We start from the raw sequence: 17,939 nt of genomic DNA on the forward strand, positions 1-17,939 counted from the left end.
TTATTTAGATTCTAGTTCACAAGTGGTTGGGAAGATGGATTCCAAATGTGCTATAAAGCTCTAAAGTAGGGATTGTCTATAAGAGTAGGGCTCACTTATACTTTGATCCCTTTCTTTTGTAATCTTTTTTACCACCATAATCTGCTCTATTCTGGATGGTTCATGATCCCACGAATTGTACCTATTGTTTTCATCTCATAGCTATTGAGAGGTTATTCCCTTTTCATAGCTGCCTTCTCCTCTGCCCTATTCCTAGCTAGAAAATCACCTTAGTGGAGTGTGTATTTATTTTGATATATATGGAGTCAAAGCACAGGATTTAATTATGTTGCTAATTAGATCTGTTATCTATCTATCCTCTATCTCTCCACATTACAGAACAAAAGAAACATATTCTTGAATTTGCTAATTGACATTTGACGACTTAGAAATAACAGGGGGTTCTCTTTATATATAATATAAATAATTTGTCCACATATTCAACTTTTCTTCTAGATCACTCCTGTTCCTGGTACTCATCCACTTTTAGTTTTTGTGAACCCCAAAAGTGGTGGGAAGCAAGGAGAACGGTATGTTTTTAAAAATCACATTTATTTACTATGTTATAAATCTGTAAAAAGATAAACTAAATTTATAGTATAAAAACATTAAAAAATATTATATATACCTCATGGTTCACTAATTTTAATGTGAAATAAGTGTTGCTATCATCTCTATATAACAATGTATATTGGTATGATCTCTCCTTGTCCTTACAGTTGAAATTTTAATATAATAATGGCCTTTTGTAAATATTTTATTATCGTATCTCAGGTGTCTGAATTCTCTCTACCCTGCCTATCACCCCTAGCCATTAACAAAGAGGTTTACATACAGTGTGGCTCCATAAATACTGTTGAATGAAAATTGGTTCTCTAAATGGTTAACAAGGTGACTTCAGGTAAATGATTGCCCAGTAGTTAGAAACAGAATTTATATCCAGCTTCTAGACAAAATATATTATAATGATTTTCTGCATGTTCATTTGGAGAACATGATGCTATATATCCTGGAGGAGCACAGTATATTTAATCATAATAATAATGAGCTGCATTATAAAGTATCTCAGTATTCATGTGGACAACAAAAAATTTTCCTTTTTGTAAAATTAATGATTAAATCATAATATTTAATAAAAATCTGAAAATCACCACATTGAAGAGTAAATCTTATGTCCTTCTAAGAAGGATTGTCAGAAACAGAAATGCAGTTGTACCTGTCTTAATAATTTCTAGAACTCTTTACTAATTCCTGCCAAAAAATGAGCAATCAGATAAAAGCACTCACACAGACGCTATGATAATAAAAATAGAAATTTACATTGTGGTTTCACTAAATAATGAAATTGAATATTTCCATGAATAAAGGAATTTTGAAAAGTAATTTCCTTTCCTACCATTTAACTTTCCAGCTTCATTTCAATTAAATGAAGAATGGTCATTTTCCATTCAACAAAATATTATTTCTGCTTAAAAAGTTTTCCCTTTTATCACTTTATAGTTATACTTTTAACTCTGCTAACAAGACAAGTTATTTTAAATAACTAGTGACTTAATAATATAAAATATTTACAGTGCTTTATTAAAGAGAATAGTTGCCTCACTTTTAGGTATATAAAATAATAAATAATGATGCTAAAATTATTTTCTCCTTTCCTACTCACAGTTTGTTAGTTGTATATATTATGGATATCTTGAAAAAGAAGTAAACTCTTCACAAAGTATTAGATGAGACTTAAATTCATGTTGGAAATTAGAAACAAATGAAGTATCAAGTGAAAAAAATATATATTTCAAATGGAAACATTCCCCACAAATTAAGATAATATTAATAATGTAGAATGACCCTTAATTGAATATCTGCCTCCCTCTTCTCCCAGTACATAAAAATAATTTTCTTTAAATTAAAAAATATATATCTACAGATAGATACACTGAAGTCATCAGTAAATTAAATTTAATGGGGGATAGGGAGGATATTTGAGTGCTCCTATATGCACACCCACTTGTGCTTTGTCCTTTATACACTAACAGGGGCCATTCAAAGTCAAAAGAATTGTAAATATGTTTAAAGGAGATCTATTATTAATGCAGTCATAAATTCTCCTGAATGCATAAGAAGCATCTTTCACAAATAATGGAATTCTATTCAGGGTTTTCCTTTCAAAATATGTAGGTTTTCTTCTTTGATGTATTAGATAAGTAGAAAAAGGTAACAATTATATATTCACACATAGTTTCCCATACCAGTCAACAGGTGTGAAAATGTTCACACATCATTCAGACAGCAACACTTGAGGGAATCCAGTTTCTACTAGGAACTGGGGATGAGACAGAAGACACAGTCATACAGGGAGGCAGACACGTAAACAGATGTACTACAGTAACCCCAAGGCAAAAGCTAAGCTAGGAATGTTTAAAATAAAAGTGCTATGGAAGTTCAGAGGAAGAAATGATTGTCTCTGAAGACTCAGAAGTCTAGCTTTTGAGTTGGTTCTGATATAAGTAGATGTTTGCCAGATGAAGGAAGAAAAAAGACAGATGTGTGGAAGGGGGTGTGGTGTTTTGGTAGGGAACCAAGAGATATTCAGCGAGGTTGAAGTTTAAGAGAAAGGAGGAGAAAGACGAGACAAACTATTTTAAACATAATAAAATATTTTGTAAGTAACTTGCCACTGGCAGGAACTTTTCATCATGGAAACAACGTGACTGTACTTAAATAGAAGTACAGAAGAAGGCTGAATAGGCAAGACTTTTACAGAGCTGGTGAGAGAACTTGTAAGGCAGTGAGAATAACCAGGTATGATAGACATTACTCAGTTAGAAGGTACAGGATTGTCCTCGATTTCAGGTGCTGGGGAAAAGGAGGTACTGAGAATGGCTCTAAGATCATTCTTGAGATGCTAGGTGATATCATTATTCAAGATCTAGAATGTGAGGGTATTGCACAAGGACGTGGGAGGATATAAGTAGATATTTGGAGAGTTTCAGTACACATAATATGAATATGTTAAGATATATAGTAATATTTTCACATGTATATATAAAAACTAATTTTAAATACCAAATATATTCCTTCACGTTTAATATTTTGTCTCAGAATTGTGATACGGGATGTGTGTGTACTTAGAAACATTTCTGTTGCATTTGTTATGCAAAGATTGAGTTCTTTCAGAAAAAAATGAATTGTTTAATATGTGCCTATAGAAATAGTTTAGCATTTTGTGATCTAGCTCATCAAGATGATTGTTTATGTGAAATAATTAAGCAGCTGAGGGCTTCCCTGGTGGCGCAGTGGTTGAGAGTCCGCCTGCCGATGCAGGGGATGCAGGTTCGTGCCCCTGTCCGGGAAGATCCCACATGCCGTGGAGCGGCTGGGCCCGTGAGCCATGGCCTCTGAGCCTGCGTGTCTGGAGCCTGTGCTCCGCAACGGGAGAGGCCACAACAGTGAGAGGCTCGTGTACCGCAAAACAAACAAACAAACAAACAAAAATTAAGTAGCTGAAGTCACAGTCTTTACTTTCATGCGTACAGTGTCCAATCCCATTTTATATATGGGATAAATAACTTTCATCTCTGTTAGATTGACCCAATAATCTGTAAATTTCCCAAGGATCTATTAAGAGAAGATATTTATCTAATTGTATACTGATATTTTAAAATATTTATTTGAAATCTCATTAGCTAAATAATATTCAAAAGCAGGATAGAGAGTGTTCTAAATGCATGTGCATATTTAGAATAAAAATTTGGAGATATCACTAAATTTTATTCTTTCCTTCCATATTTTCATCTTTATAGAATTTACAGAAAATTCCAATATCTACTAAATCCTCGTCAGGTTTACAGTCTTGCTGGAAATGGACCAATGCCAGGGTAAGCCTATATATATTATTACCATTAATTCATTTAATACTAATTAATTAAATAAGCAGCCAGACAAACCTAGAAGTAATGTTATTCAAATACAGCAGCCAGATTAGTATACAAAACAACGTTGAATATCAACTACATAAGAGAAACTAATGGAGGTGCTGTTTTTCACAATGGTCTGTTTCAATAAGATTTTCCTCCTTTCTAAATATTGTGAAGTAATTCTCATACTGCTAGTAGTAATGTTAATAAGAATAATCACACCACAGACATACACATATATTAGCTGGGACCTTAAATTACTAAACCATCTATGTGTTAGAAGAACTGCTCTCCTTCTGTTTATTAAATATAGGACATAGATCTACTACAGAATAAAAAAATTTTTTTTTTAATTTTTAATTCTTCTGGTTAGCAAAGAATAGAAATCATTATATGATTTTTTCACTTACTACTTACAAACTCTAATACATATCACTCTTTTATAAGATACTTTATTAATAGGCAAGATGTAGTGAAATACAATTATTTTTCAACAGATACCATATACTTTTGATATCACAAGTATGCACTGAAATAATTCATCATTAACTTGGCCTAGTTAACTAATTAATGTCATTTTCTTCCACTGATCTGATTTCTCTCTATCAACATGATAGTAAACATTAGACCAGATGAAGTAGAGAAGAGCTCTATAAATAAACTTCTTTAAAAAAACAAAATCGGTATGATTAAAATAAGTCTTCTAGGTTATTCTCAGAAATGAGAAACCAAATGTTAAAATTGTCTTTTAAATGCTCGGAATAAAATTTATGCCGTCGTATCTCATGTTAGATAAATGTAAATAACATGCAGTTAATTAGCACAGGCTCCCACAATTATACTCATCTTTTTCTTCCATTGCCTGCTACCTGTTGTCCAGGGCTAGTTTCCAAATGCTGAGCCATGATGTGTGGAACCCCCTTGCTGTAGAAGGCAGGCTCACCACAGGAATTTAGTTCAGAACACTGCCTTTGTCAAGCTCCAGACTCCACCAGGTAGAGGATCATGATCAGATTATTGGCTAGGTGAGCCACATGCTGGAAGTTCCAGTCTGGTTAAAGACAAGAAAAAGTAAAGTCTTGATATTAACACAGAAGCTCAGTCAGGATGCCTCTTTTTTTGTTCTTTAATATTCTCTTAACTTCAAAGAAGTAGCTCTTAATCTGCAGGATTAAGGAATTTTGCATTAAGAAGTTTAGCTCCTCCAAGACCTCTGTAGCTTCACCAGATCTAGTAAATCCAGGATTTGCTTGTATTTTATAGTTAAACTAAATACCTAATGACTCTGCTAATTATAAACCTTACCATTTAACTACCCTGTGTCGTCCTGGTCTTTTCCGTGAACTGAGGGAATAGTACCTGCCTCATAGGCTAGTTATAAAATTAAGTTGGGTGTTACCCATGAAGCATATAAAAATGTGCTTACCACATAATATGCCCTCGATGACTGTTATTTGTTATCAATATCATTTATTAATTAATAATCAATAACATAATCACTTTGTAGCTCTATGTAAATTTATTGCAATAACCTTGATTTTAGCCTTGTTTTCTCATTTCATTTCATTTTTTTCCTACTCCACTTTAAATATGTATTACATGTTTCCTTTTACTCTTTAACTGTTAGCCATCCTATTATCTTCTCTAGTTTAATATACTGAAAAATAAAAGTAATAAGTGTACTTGTACAATTCCACGCTACAATGAATATTATTTAGAAATTAACTTAAGGGCCCCACTTTAAGCACTACCACCTCTCAAGGATATTATTGTGAATTGTTTGTGCATATCCTCCAAGAACTTCTATAAATATAAAAACTACTATATGTATAGAATGTATTCATATATACACAATGTATTCATATATAGACACACACATATATGTGTTGCATAGATAAATGGATTTTTTAATATAACTTAGACTAGTTTTTTTACTGCTCTGCAACTTGCTTCCTTTTACTCAAAAGCATATGGTGGATATTGTTTGAGTTCAGTAGATATTGATCAGTTTAAGTGTTTTTAAGAACTGCACAGTATTCCATAGTTTTGTTAACTATTCTGTTATTGGGAAATATTTATATTGCCTGCACTTTTAAATAATTGGCATAATTTAAGTTAATGTCTACCTATTTATCTGTTTTTAGAAGCATATTCAAATATTTTCAATTTTACTTCTCAGGTTCTGCCAAATTACTATACAAAAACTTTGTATCAAATTATAATCCCAGCAGCAATATATAATGTTTTATTTCCCACGCCCTACTTTAAATTGGCTATCTTCAGTAATTTTTATTACTGTTAAATATACTAGGTGAAAATATATCCATATCATTTTTATTTGCATGGCTAATCAATTATAAAGTTGAATATGGCATTAGTTAGATTGACTTTTCTATAAACAACAGAAATATAATCTGGTTTATGATCCAAAATAGAGTTTACTGGAAAATTATGAAGTAGCTCCTATAATTAATGGAAAAGTGAAGAACTATGTTTCAGAAAGGATAGGAATCAGGACAATTTGAGGAAATTTTGACTAAAAAGACAGAGTCCGTAGGAGTTACTGCTACGAGAAATTGATTTCAATTGTTTCTGGTATTCTTGCTTCTATATTCAAAACTTTATATCCCCAGGAGAAGCATATTTATTAGCCTCTCTTGTTTCCCATGCCACAGCCTTGGCTACTTTGGGATGGAGCATCTGGACTAACAGTCCTGTCAAGACTATTATCTAAATTGTTTGTCTCCTCAGAGCCAAATGAGGATGTTATATAACCTGAGGATGAAAGATGAGTTCTCGGTGAGAATAAGCAATAGGTGTTCACCATGGTCCAACCATTGAGTTATCCAATATCTCTTCTTTTCTGAACATAAAAGTTGAAAAAAATACCAATCAACATATTGCTACTGCTAAATATGTAGCCAAAAATACACATCCTACTAAAATGTAGACAACCCCAAGTCTCATATTGTTACTATACCCAGCTTCAAGTCCTGGTTCTCTAAAACATCTCTGGAGATGACTATTTTCTCCTTTCCCTTCATCCGTTTGGTCTCAATATACAGAAATGTAATGAGAAAATTACATATTTAACTATAAATATGAATTTCATTAAATGATATTCTTCATAACACAAAGAATAAAACACATGTAAAGTCTATAGTCCTGGTTTTACTACTGATTGAAAACTGTAGCTGAAATATAAAACATTTCTCAGCTTCTTGGAAATGTTTCCCCAGCGTAGTGACTCAAATATTTTTCCCTGATAGGTCTGAGATTTTGGTAGTATAGCTTGTATAGGGCTGAATTTGTTTCTCATGTGCCTTGAATGCAGGCATGGTAGTACCTCTCAGTATTAGTACTGTTTATCAGATATTTCCAGGTCTTCTGCCAGGTACTTGATCTTGATTTCAGTCCTTTCACCTTAGGTATTAAGAGTGGCTGTATGGCTTTCTCTTACAATAAACTGTGAGCAGAAAGTAAATTTTCCACTCTTTCTTTTCCTCTACCACAGTGTCCAGCAGTATTCAATATTGGCCTGTTGGTTAGCTTGGATGCCAGAGTGAAAACCACGCAAGAGAGCCCCTACCCCCAGCCCCGCTTACCCCACGTCCCTGTAGAATGGATGATAAAGAAGTCTCTGTGAGATTATGCCACGAAGATTTTGGGTTGTTTGTGACTGTATGTAACCTAGCCCTTACAGCTAAACCAATGATCGGAGTAGAGCTCCTATTAGTACTCCCTTTTCCCATCATATAGCAGGAAACCTAATTTCTCCTTGGGAATCAGAGTCAGTTATACCAGTTAACATCCTATCTGTCTTTTTGCCTGTTAGTCTAGTGGTACGAGGAGCCTCAAAATGCCCACGTGTTAGCTTCAATTCAATGAAAATTTTACTGTCTCATATGCTAGCATTCCTCTTTGGTGTTAAAACATCTCATCCATAAGAGTTCAAAACCAAGGGAATGTGAAGCAAAATATTTGAAAGTGAATGTATTAGTCAGCGTTCTTTAGTAAAACAGACCAATAGTACATATGTACAGAGGGAAATTTATTATAAGGAATTGGCTCACATGCTAATTGAGGCTGACAAATCCAAATCTGTAATTTAATGTTCCAGTTTGAGTCCAAAGGCTGGCCAGCTGCTGTAGAACTAGGAAGAATCAACATCCCAGTTCAAAGGTGATCAGGCTGGAGAATTCTCTCTTTCTTGGGTTAGGGTCTGCCTTTTGTTCTATCAGGCCTTCAGCTGATTAAATGGGGGTCACCCATTAGTGAGGGCAGTCTGCTTTATGAAGTCTACTGATTTAAATGTTAAATCTCATCTAAAAATACCCTCGAAGAAACACTCAAAATAATGCTTGATCAACTTTCTGGGCATCCGTGGCCCAGCCAATTTGACACATAAATTTAAGATTCACAGTGAGTATTAAGTGTAATTGTAAGTTTCATCACCAAGCTTTACATTTAGGTTCCAGAACCATGTGTTCTGAATTGGGTAAAGCAGCATCGTATAGTTCAGAGCACATGATACAGCTGTTTGATCATACACCATTTAAGTGCTCCCACTGATTCAGTGACTGAGTCTTTAGTAGGTTATTTCAGTGTTCTATGGACAACTGTTTCTCCCTGATAAAACATGTAAGAAGGCCTTTATGTCACAGGGGCATCAGCCCACTGTCTTTCTTCCTTCTCTGTGAATGGTATTCCTTGAAAGGAGACAGCAGTATGTGGGACACTATGGTAGTGGTTAAGGCATTCAGTAAGTCATTTGCTATGATCATTGACACAGGCATAATGGGAAAGAAAAGTAAATCCAATTGCTAGAACAAATGTCAGGTTAGGGAGGACAAATGGCTGCAGTTGCATTATGGAAAGGGTCCAGGGATTTTAGGCTACCCTTAAGTAGCTGGCTTAGGTTCCCTTGAGGTATAGCAACATATTGGAATTCACTAATTGGTTCATTTGATGACAGTTGAGTACTCCAGAGTCAGTACCTACTCTTCCTGTTGAAGATAAATTCATGTTGTTTATCCCTTCCAAAGCTTCCGACCCTACCAACGTGAACATGAGTGTTTTGAACATTCACTGGGAGTGACTAAGAAAGCATGCTAACTGGCATTTCTTTGGAGCAATTATACTCCCAATTATGGGTCCATTCTGAGAAATTCACTTATATAAATTTTGCTTCCATCGCTAATTCTCCATTCTTATCCTTTCCGAGTCCTTAATAGTGTGAGAAATATTTGTTAGTCCGTACTATTGAATTGGTATGTCTCCCAAACTCTAAATATCTCTCTGTCCAGAAAAGGTAAACAGGACATTTTATTGTTTGAGATACTGCCCAGAGGTCAAATGGCATTCTTTTCTGTCCTCAAATTATTCCCAGTTTATTTGTACTGCCACAGCAGCCTACCGCCAGCTACTTCTGATATATCATGGAGAGGCACTGGTAAATCCGTTTTTTTATCCTTAAACAGTGAGAATGGAGAACTCCCTATGAGGGCATAGGTATGGTTTGAAGGAGGTGTTGGGAGTATAGCCAGATTCAGAATATCTGAGTGGTGGGCCTAGGCACTTCAATTCCTTAAAAGCTCCCCAGCTGATTATGTGCAGACAGCATGGAGAACCACTGATTTAGTAGATTAATTACTATATAATAGGTATTATAGGCCATATTGATATGCTACAATTAGAGTAACTTCCCCATTAAATTTAAAATAATTACTTTAAATTCTTAGACAAGCATTAGTTTTTTGCACCAGCAACCTATCGTGATCTTTGTGTTTCACATTTTTCAAATTTAGAAAAGAAGTGTCTCATAGGCCTAGGTTTGGCCACATGCCTACTGCATTGTTTGGGTCAATGCCGTTGGTTTCCTTGTTTGATAGACGTACCAAAACTGTATTCAGCAGCATGTTTCCCCACAGTCAAATAAGGCAAAACCAACAGATGCTCCAAACAAGCATTCTGTCTTATATATACTAAACTTCTGATTTCTTATGTAAAGCGTATGCTCTTTTTTTTTTAACATCTTTATTGGAGTATAATTGCTTTATAATGGTGTGTTAGTTTCTGCTTTATAACAAAGTGAATCAGCTATACATATATCCCCATATCTCTTACCTCTTGCCTCTCCCTCCCTTCCACCCTCCCTATCCCACGCCTCTAGGTGGTCACAAAGCACCGAGCTGATCTCCCTGTGCTATGCGGCTGCTTCCCACTAGCTATCGGTTTTACACGTATGCTCTTTTATTTGCCTATTTTCCTTTTGATTTGTCTTTTTTGTGTTCCTTTAAAATTTTACTGTATAAATATTATCATCATTTTATATATGTTGCAAGTGTTTTCTTCTCATTTGTTCTGTGTGCTTTCAGTTTGTATATTTTGTTCTTTTTCTTGTCCAAATAAATATATAAAATTTTCATTGCTAATTCTACACTGATTTCTCAACTTTATATTTTAGAAAAACCTTTCCTCAAGCCAAAATTACTGAAATAATTTTTATATCTTTTATTAATTTTTCATTTTTTTTCAATTTCTAACCTTTAATCTTTACAGATTACATTTTTCTTAGAGATGCGTTGACAGACTAGGATGAGGTAGGCATGGAACATTTTTTTCCTTCAGATTGAAATCTAGCTGTCCCAACGAAAGCTGTTCATTTTCCACTGTTTCACCACTGATTTGATGTACTTTATATATGGTGAAATAATATATATGTTAGACTGTTGCTGCCCTTTCCTTTGCTTCATGGATCTATTTGTTGATTCTCACTGGAGACTGTTTTATATAATGTAACTCCCTAATTATTCTCTCAAAATTTAATGACATTTACTCTCTTCAATGTGTTGTTACTGTCTCGAGTTTTTAAAGTATGAGTTTGAATGGAATTGTATTGAATTTCTACTTTCATCTCTATAACTATGAGAATGCCCTGTTTTATATCTGATGCCAGTGCCCAGGCTGCATGCCCAGTGGTAGACGTGCACTTCTGTTAGAGAGCTGTTCCTCAGTTGTTATCCAGGAGGCAAACCCCCCAGGTAGCTCCTCTGAAATGGGACCCTGGTCAGGCTATGCTGTAATCCTTCACTTAATCCCATAGCTGACCTCACGTGTCGTAACTCTTCCCATCCCTGTTTCTAGCTGTGCCATCCCTGATCCTGGGTCAACCATGGAGGCAGAGGGTGCCTTTTGCATCAGTTCCCTTTCAATGTATTGCTTTCTAAGTTGTTCTCTTCTGTAAGGTCTCTTTACTACTCTAATTTGTGATTTAATTTCATTTCTATTCCTGGTTTATTACTTTTCCAATGCTACTATAGATACACTTTTAAAAAAATAAATATTTTATCTGCCACCCTGAGCCTGCAGTTATTCATTCTTTTAATTTCCTTTTCCCCCCATTGTTCCTCTTTACCATACCAAATTTTTAGATCTTTTTGTATGCCTCTCTTCTCTCGTCCTATCTTTATTCTTCTTTTCTAACATTTTGTTTAGATGCTTTTCTTTTTTTTTTTTTTTTTTTTTTTTTGCGTTACATGGGCCTCTCACTGTTGTGGCCTCTCCCGTTGCGGAGCACAGGCTCCGGACGCACAGGCTCAACAGCCATGGCTCACGGGCCCAGCTGCTCCGCGGCATGTGGGATCTTCCCAGACCGGGGCACGAACCCGTGTCCCCTGCATCGGCAGGCGGACTCTCAACCACTGCGCCACCAGGGAAGCCCTAGATGCTTTTCTTGATGTATCGAAACTCTGCTAATCCCTAGTGTAAATTATCTAGTAAATACCCAAACTCTTTGGCCACTTCCCTTTTTATCTTTGTTTTCCATATAGAAATAGATGTTTATTTGTTTGTCTTTATTGTATCTCTTTAAATAAATTCTCTCACTCTGATAATGACGATTTAAAGATAACTGAAACTAGAGTCTGTATCATGTAAGTTGTTTCTTCCTGATGAAGCATATTATGATATAATTGAATGAATGGTTTTTAGGTATAAATTAGTTGCAAAAATGAAATATAAAACATATATCGCTCACTGGTCTTCACAGAATGAGATTTTTTTTCCTTCACAACATTAAAATAAATATGCACATCTCTAGCTGTTATACCAACTGCATATGCTAATGTGACTTATGAAAAGTTAATATCAAGTTTTTTGTATACTCGTGATATTGGTTGTTCCCTTCTGACTATCAGCTTCATGAAAGTACAGATGGCTTTTTCTCATATCATCCCTAAAATATTTAAGTAAAAAATAACAAGTATTTATTGAATTGAAAAAATATATAAGATAAATATTTTTAAATTATGTAAATTATTTTCCAGATTGTTCAGCATAGTGAACAATCACAACAATGAATTGTTTGTGAAATAGGTGCTTTAAAAAAATCTTTGGTTTCATATACCTGAACTAAATGTAAAACATATATCATTTAAAAAATAAATTTTAACAGTCAACATACAGATTCACATATTCCAAGTATCACACATATTTCCATAGTAAAGCCTTGGAATACATTCTCCTGTTAAAATAAATTTGTAATTTAGAAAACACATAACACATTCCACAGATTTCATTACTTTCTTAATTTAAAATATCATTTTATATAACAAAGTTTCTACCATATTTTACTTAAATAAAAACCCTCTTGAATCAGAACTATGACATATTACATATGTCTCTTGTTATGAAATCTTGCTGTGTCAGAGAGCTGAACAAAATCCTCAAAATGCTAAGAAAATGTTCATCAAAATTCAATCCAGCTCTACTGCAAATTTCCAGGAAAAAAAAATCGTTGCTTTGCTAATGTAAAAACAAAGCACTCAATTGACCCTTTCAATTCTATTGATTAATCATAAAATATGATGCAGATGATTTTGCAATCCCCCCCAATTAAATGTGTGAGCATAATTTTGTCTCTGCCTTGATCAGTGGAGTGACTGAGTTTGAGAAGCGATATATGCGTCTATATTAAAGATCAACATGTTAAATACAAGTAACAAAATCTAACATGCTCCTACAGTTAATAGTCCTATAACTTCTAGCCTCGTGAAAGAATTTTGGGCATTACAAGTCTATAGTCACTTTCCACAAACATCAACAAATCGATTATTACTTTAAAGATGTTGAAAAATCTGAACTTTTGTTACTCATTTCACAGAGAAAAGAACAGCTCAATAACAGACTATAGATCCATGTGTTTTTGTTTAGAGGTGATTTTTTATCCAAATTCCTTGAACACTAGAAAAATAACATTTTCTCCTAAGGTGGCTGTTGAAAATAACCAATGCATTTGTGTATATCCTTCTACCTGTTTCTTATTTTATTCTACAAAAGTCAAGTTTCTAATAAGTATCATAAACTATTTTATTTGACTATCCTCAGTTTGCTATTATTATCTAAGCCTGCCCAGCAAGCTCCCTGGCACAACTTTACTGTCAGCTCCAGGGAGTCAAATAACAGCATCTTACTAATGAGTGAAAATAAGAAAACTCATAGCAGATGATTATCTCAGAATCCTTTATTAATGATAATGTAGTAACATACTCCTATAATTTAATTAGAAATAGTAACAGTGGACTATTGAATGTAGTCCACACTCAAACAGAATAATGATTCAACAACTAAGTAAAAGTGAAATGGTAGTTTAACAATAACAACAGCAATAAATATATATATAATAGTATTAGTAATATAAATTGATTCAGCATATGTTAACTCAATGACTACCAGGTGTCAGGAAAAAGTCTTAGCACTGCCAGTCCCCTATGAACAAAAGAAACATCACTTTCTGCCCTCATGGTCTTAGTGGAGGAAGACACACATTAAACTAATAAAATATACACATGTGAGCAGGGAAGGTAAACAGTGTATATTGGTAGTTAGTGTTCTGTTATGGTTATTTTAAATAGGCTGAGCCGGGAAAGACTCACTGAGTATAGACATGAAGGAGATGAGGAAGCAAGCCATTTGGTCATCACATAGAATAACATTTAAAGCAGAGGGAGGAGCATGACTAAAAGCATCATGATGGGAGAATATTTGACACAATTGGGGAACATTAGCAAGAAGGCCAGCGTGGCTGGAGCAGAATGGACAGGGATAGCATATTAGAATAGCACTGACCGGCCAAATCACATAGGGTCTTACAACTACTGTGACCATAATAATTAAGTTTACCCAGGACTCTTCTGGTTTATTTCTGGTGTCCCAGCATCCAACTCAATTTAGTATTAGCATAAGAATTTTGTATTTTTAGTTTAAGTATTATTATTAATGGGTACATTATAATAAACTTGAGGGGTTTGAGAGCTAATTTGCACATCCTGCTTCTGCTGTTATCCTCTAGTCAGATGTAAGACACATACATGTCCAGTGAACACAGTTCTCACTTTAACCTATAATAATTTCATCTAAAAAAGCAAAAAAACTTTCTCTTCCCAGTCTTTCCCACATACAAGCAACAACTTCTTCTGAAATACAGTGTACAGAGAATTCAAAGACAAAAATAAATGTTCACTGAAAGACCTTGTTGGCCAACTGGTATACTTGTTATGCCAGTCCATTATGCTGTGGACTATGCCTGTCCTCTCCTTGTGAGATGCAAATGGGAACAAATATAGCAATCAGCATTGTCAGTGGAGATGTGGGAAATCACAGGTTAGATGTACATGAAATATATGTGAGGAAGAGAAAATGATCAGTCCTGCCAAGAATGTTTAATGAAATTTGAACACTCTTCCTTGGTGTCTTACAAATTAAACAGGTAGTTTATAAATATTGTGTTATATTATGCATTTTTATTTTGCAAAAAAACTTTTCAGCAAATATATCTCAAAAATGAAAATGCATATTAAATGAAAAATTAAGTTCTGCATTTCTATGAATTTTTGTTTTAAAAAGTGTTGATGATGAATACATAACTTCTATGAAATATTTATCAATCTTTACCATCAGCGATGGGAACTCTAGTGATATCACTGACCATGTGGAAACCATAAACACAAAAATGCTAAAGAAGCATCAGTATCTGCCTCAAATTAATAGCGAATTCTCTGCTTGAAGGCAATCATTTAAACTGCAGAGAATTCCTTTGTATAACACTCTTTTAAGCATGATTTTTCATTTAGATCTAATGTGCATTTTCAATTTCAAGTTTTCTTATGTGTGTTGTAAGTGAAGTAATAGTTGTTAAGATTTTGGTCCACTAGCAAAAGAAGAACTTTAAAAAGATCAAGTAATGCCGTTTTTACATTAGAGTGATCAGAATGTTTTAAAAAGAAAGTTCATTTATTGCAGTAATGATTTGAGTGCATGCAACTTGTGGACCCCCAATCAAGTTTTTGGAAGTTCATTTGGATGATGGTAAAACATTGGACATTATTGATCATGTTATCACAGACTCAGTTAAAAAGTTCTGCACTTAAGATTCAATTATTTGTTCCTATGGTGATAATTGGAATACAGAGTTTGGTGGAGCACATCATCATGACAAAAATATGTGTTTTACTAATGTAAGAAACATACAGATAAAAGTATATGCTTTGCATTGATTTTGGTATGCACATAATTCATAATTGCTTTCAAAGACACTTTAATAGTCTGACTTACAATGAGGCTTTAATTGTCAAGTTGTATGCATGTGCACATGCACACACACACATTCACAAATTATTCAGTCATCCTCTTATTGATCCTACAGGTGCTAATGGACCTTTTGGGGAAAAAAAAGTAAGATTCAAGTCTTAGGTCACTGAAGTAATGAAGTCTTTAACATTTCTACGGATAATACTATACCAAGTAGACTTTTTCAAATTACGCCCTGCTCTTCCATTTAAAACTCTAAAACTCAAGAAGCATGAAAGTTTAAGGCAATTTGATATAGAGACAATCAGCTTATAGAAAGCTACAATTTGATCTCATCTTTTTATCTCTTCATAAATATGTTATTCAAAATTGTTCATATGAAAAGCCAATAAATGGAAAAATTTTAAGTATATCAAGCAAATTAATTATTATGTTTTTATTCTAGATCATATGATGTCATATCTGTGAGCTATCTTAAATTTCCAGTTTGTTGTGATTTCTTATTTTAAATAACTATTTATATATTCATATATTACATTTATATATTTATATATAATTTATCTAAACCTAAATTTATATACATTTTTTGCATATTTTTTCTTAAAGAGGGTTTCAGATTTTTCTAAACATCACATTCCACAAAACCAGTATTCATCCCTGATCCTAATTTATCAGTCAGAGGCCATGGCAAGTAAATTATTCTAACTTATTTTCCTTACTCCTACCCTTATGAACACATTGATATTCATACCCATCCTGACTTCCTTCCCTCTCACTGGATGAGGCATCTCTCCTCCTAAATAAGGTGTATTCAACTTCTGTTCTGGGTCCCTGTTCCTGTTGGTTCTTTGATACTTAATTTATTATTCCCACCCTCTTATTATTACGTCTTGAGCTGTTCCTATTCTACTGGCTTTTTAGCTCAAGTATGTAATCCCTTTTTAACATATGACTACTCTGTATTAAAATGATTTGGATTACTTTATGAAAACATGTGCGATGATGAAAGTGTTATACTAATCACAAATTACAACAGGAATGGATAAAGGATAGAGGTTCAAGACCAAAAGGAAAACAGAAAAACAATTCCCAGGTCATTGCGGAGTTGCAAAAACGTGAGCAACATGTGAAATTGAGGATACTCTCATTTTTAATTTGACAAATCTCTATGGAAATGTATAGCTACTTACCTTCTCAACTCTTGTCTCTTCACAACTACATTCTTAATAAAATGGGCTATTCTTTCACTTTTCCATCTCCTCTTCAGTGCAGTTGGGGTTTTGACTTTACTCTCCACTGACATTGCTATTGTCACTGATAAATTGCTAAGTGTTAAGTCACGTAGCTTTAGCTGTTTTCACCTATCTTAAAAGTCTCATCTCCCTGGATATTAGAAAATCAATGTCTCCTATCTCTGAGGTGCTGCTTATTATATATCTGGATACATTCTCCTTAGTCACTTCTTTTAATATCATTTTTTCTTAGAATTTCACACTCAGAACTTCGTTCATTTCGTGTATATATGCTTTCTTAATTTTATAATAATAATAGTGATATGTTGGTTGTATGCTAGGGAATATGCAAAATACTATCACTTTATGAGTTAAGCATTTTCTTCATTTGCCAATAAGGAAACTCATGATCAGGGAGCTTAAGATTTGCTCAAGGTTTTAGACTCATAAAAGAGCAAATCCATGTCTGTTGTACTGCAACATGATCTTTTTTTTTTAAATTTATTGAAGAATATTTGATTTACAATGTTGTGTTAGTTTCTGGTATACAGTAAAGTGATTCAGTTATATATATATATATATATATATATATATATATATATATATATATATATATATATACACACATACACATATGGTTTGCATTTGCTAATCCCAAACTCCCAATCAATCCCTCTCCCTCCCCCTTGGCAACCACAAGTCTGTTCTCTATGTCTGTGAGTCTGTTTCTGTTTCATAGGTAAGTTCATTTGTGTTGTAATTTAGATTCCACATATAAGTGATATCATATGGTATTCGTCTTTCTCTTTCTGACTTACCTCATTTAGTATGAGAATCTGTAGGTGCATCCATGTTGCTGCAAATGGTATTATCTCATTCTTTTTTTATGGTGGAGTAGTATTCCATTGTATATATGTACCACATCTTCTTTATCCATTCCTCCGTCGATGCACCTTTAGGTTGTTTCCATGTCTTGGCTATTGTAAATAGTGCTGCTATAAACATAGGGGTGCATGTATCTTTTCAAATTATAGTTTTGTCCAGATATATGCCCAGGAGTGTGATTGCTAGATCATATGGCAATTCTATTTTTAGTTTTTTGAGGTACTTGCATACTGTTTTCCACAGTGGCTGTACCACTTTACATTCCCACCAACAGTGTAGG

The 17,939-nt window shown here is 34.0% G+C and overlaps 1 protein-coding gene across 8 annotated transcripts in view; it reads left to right on the forward strand.

Annotated features, from left to right (window-relative positions):
* DGKB (diacylglycerol kinase beta) overlaps positions 1-17,939 on the forward strand; it is a gene marked incomplete at its 3' end in the record, with an annotated part of 912,102 nt that overhangs the window by 479,042 nt on the left and 415,121 nt on the right. For all 8 annotated transcript variants that reach the window (XM_081244282.1, XM_081244283.1, XM_081244280.1 and 5 more), the window contains 2 exons: positions 496-569; positions 3,840-3,914. In XM_081244282.1, coding sequence (XP_081100408.1) covers positions 496-569; positions 3,840-3,914 — 149 coding nt within the window. The remainder of the gene's footprint in view (positions 1-495; positions 570-3,839; positions 3,915-17,939) is intronic.

The sequence above is a fragment of the Mesoplodon bidens genome (assembly GCF_964165515.1).
Source record: "Mesoplodon bidens genome assembly, chromosome: 9".
Classification (NCBI taxonomy): domain Eukaryota; kingdom Metazoa; phylum Chordata; class Mammalia; order Artiodactyla; family Ziphiidae; genus Mesoplodon; species Mesoplodon bidens.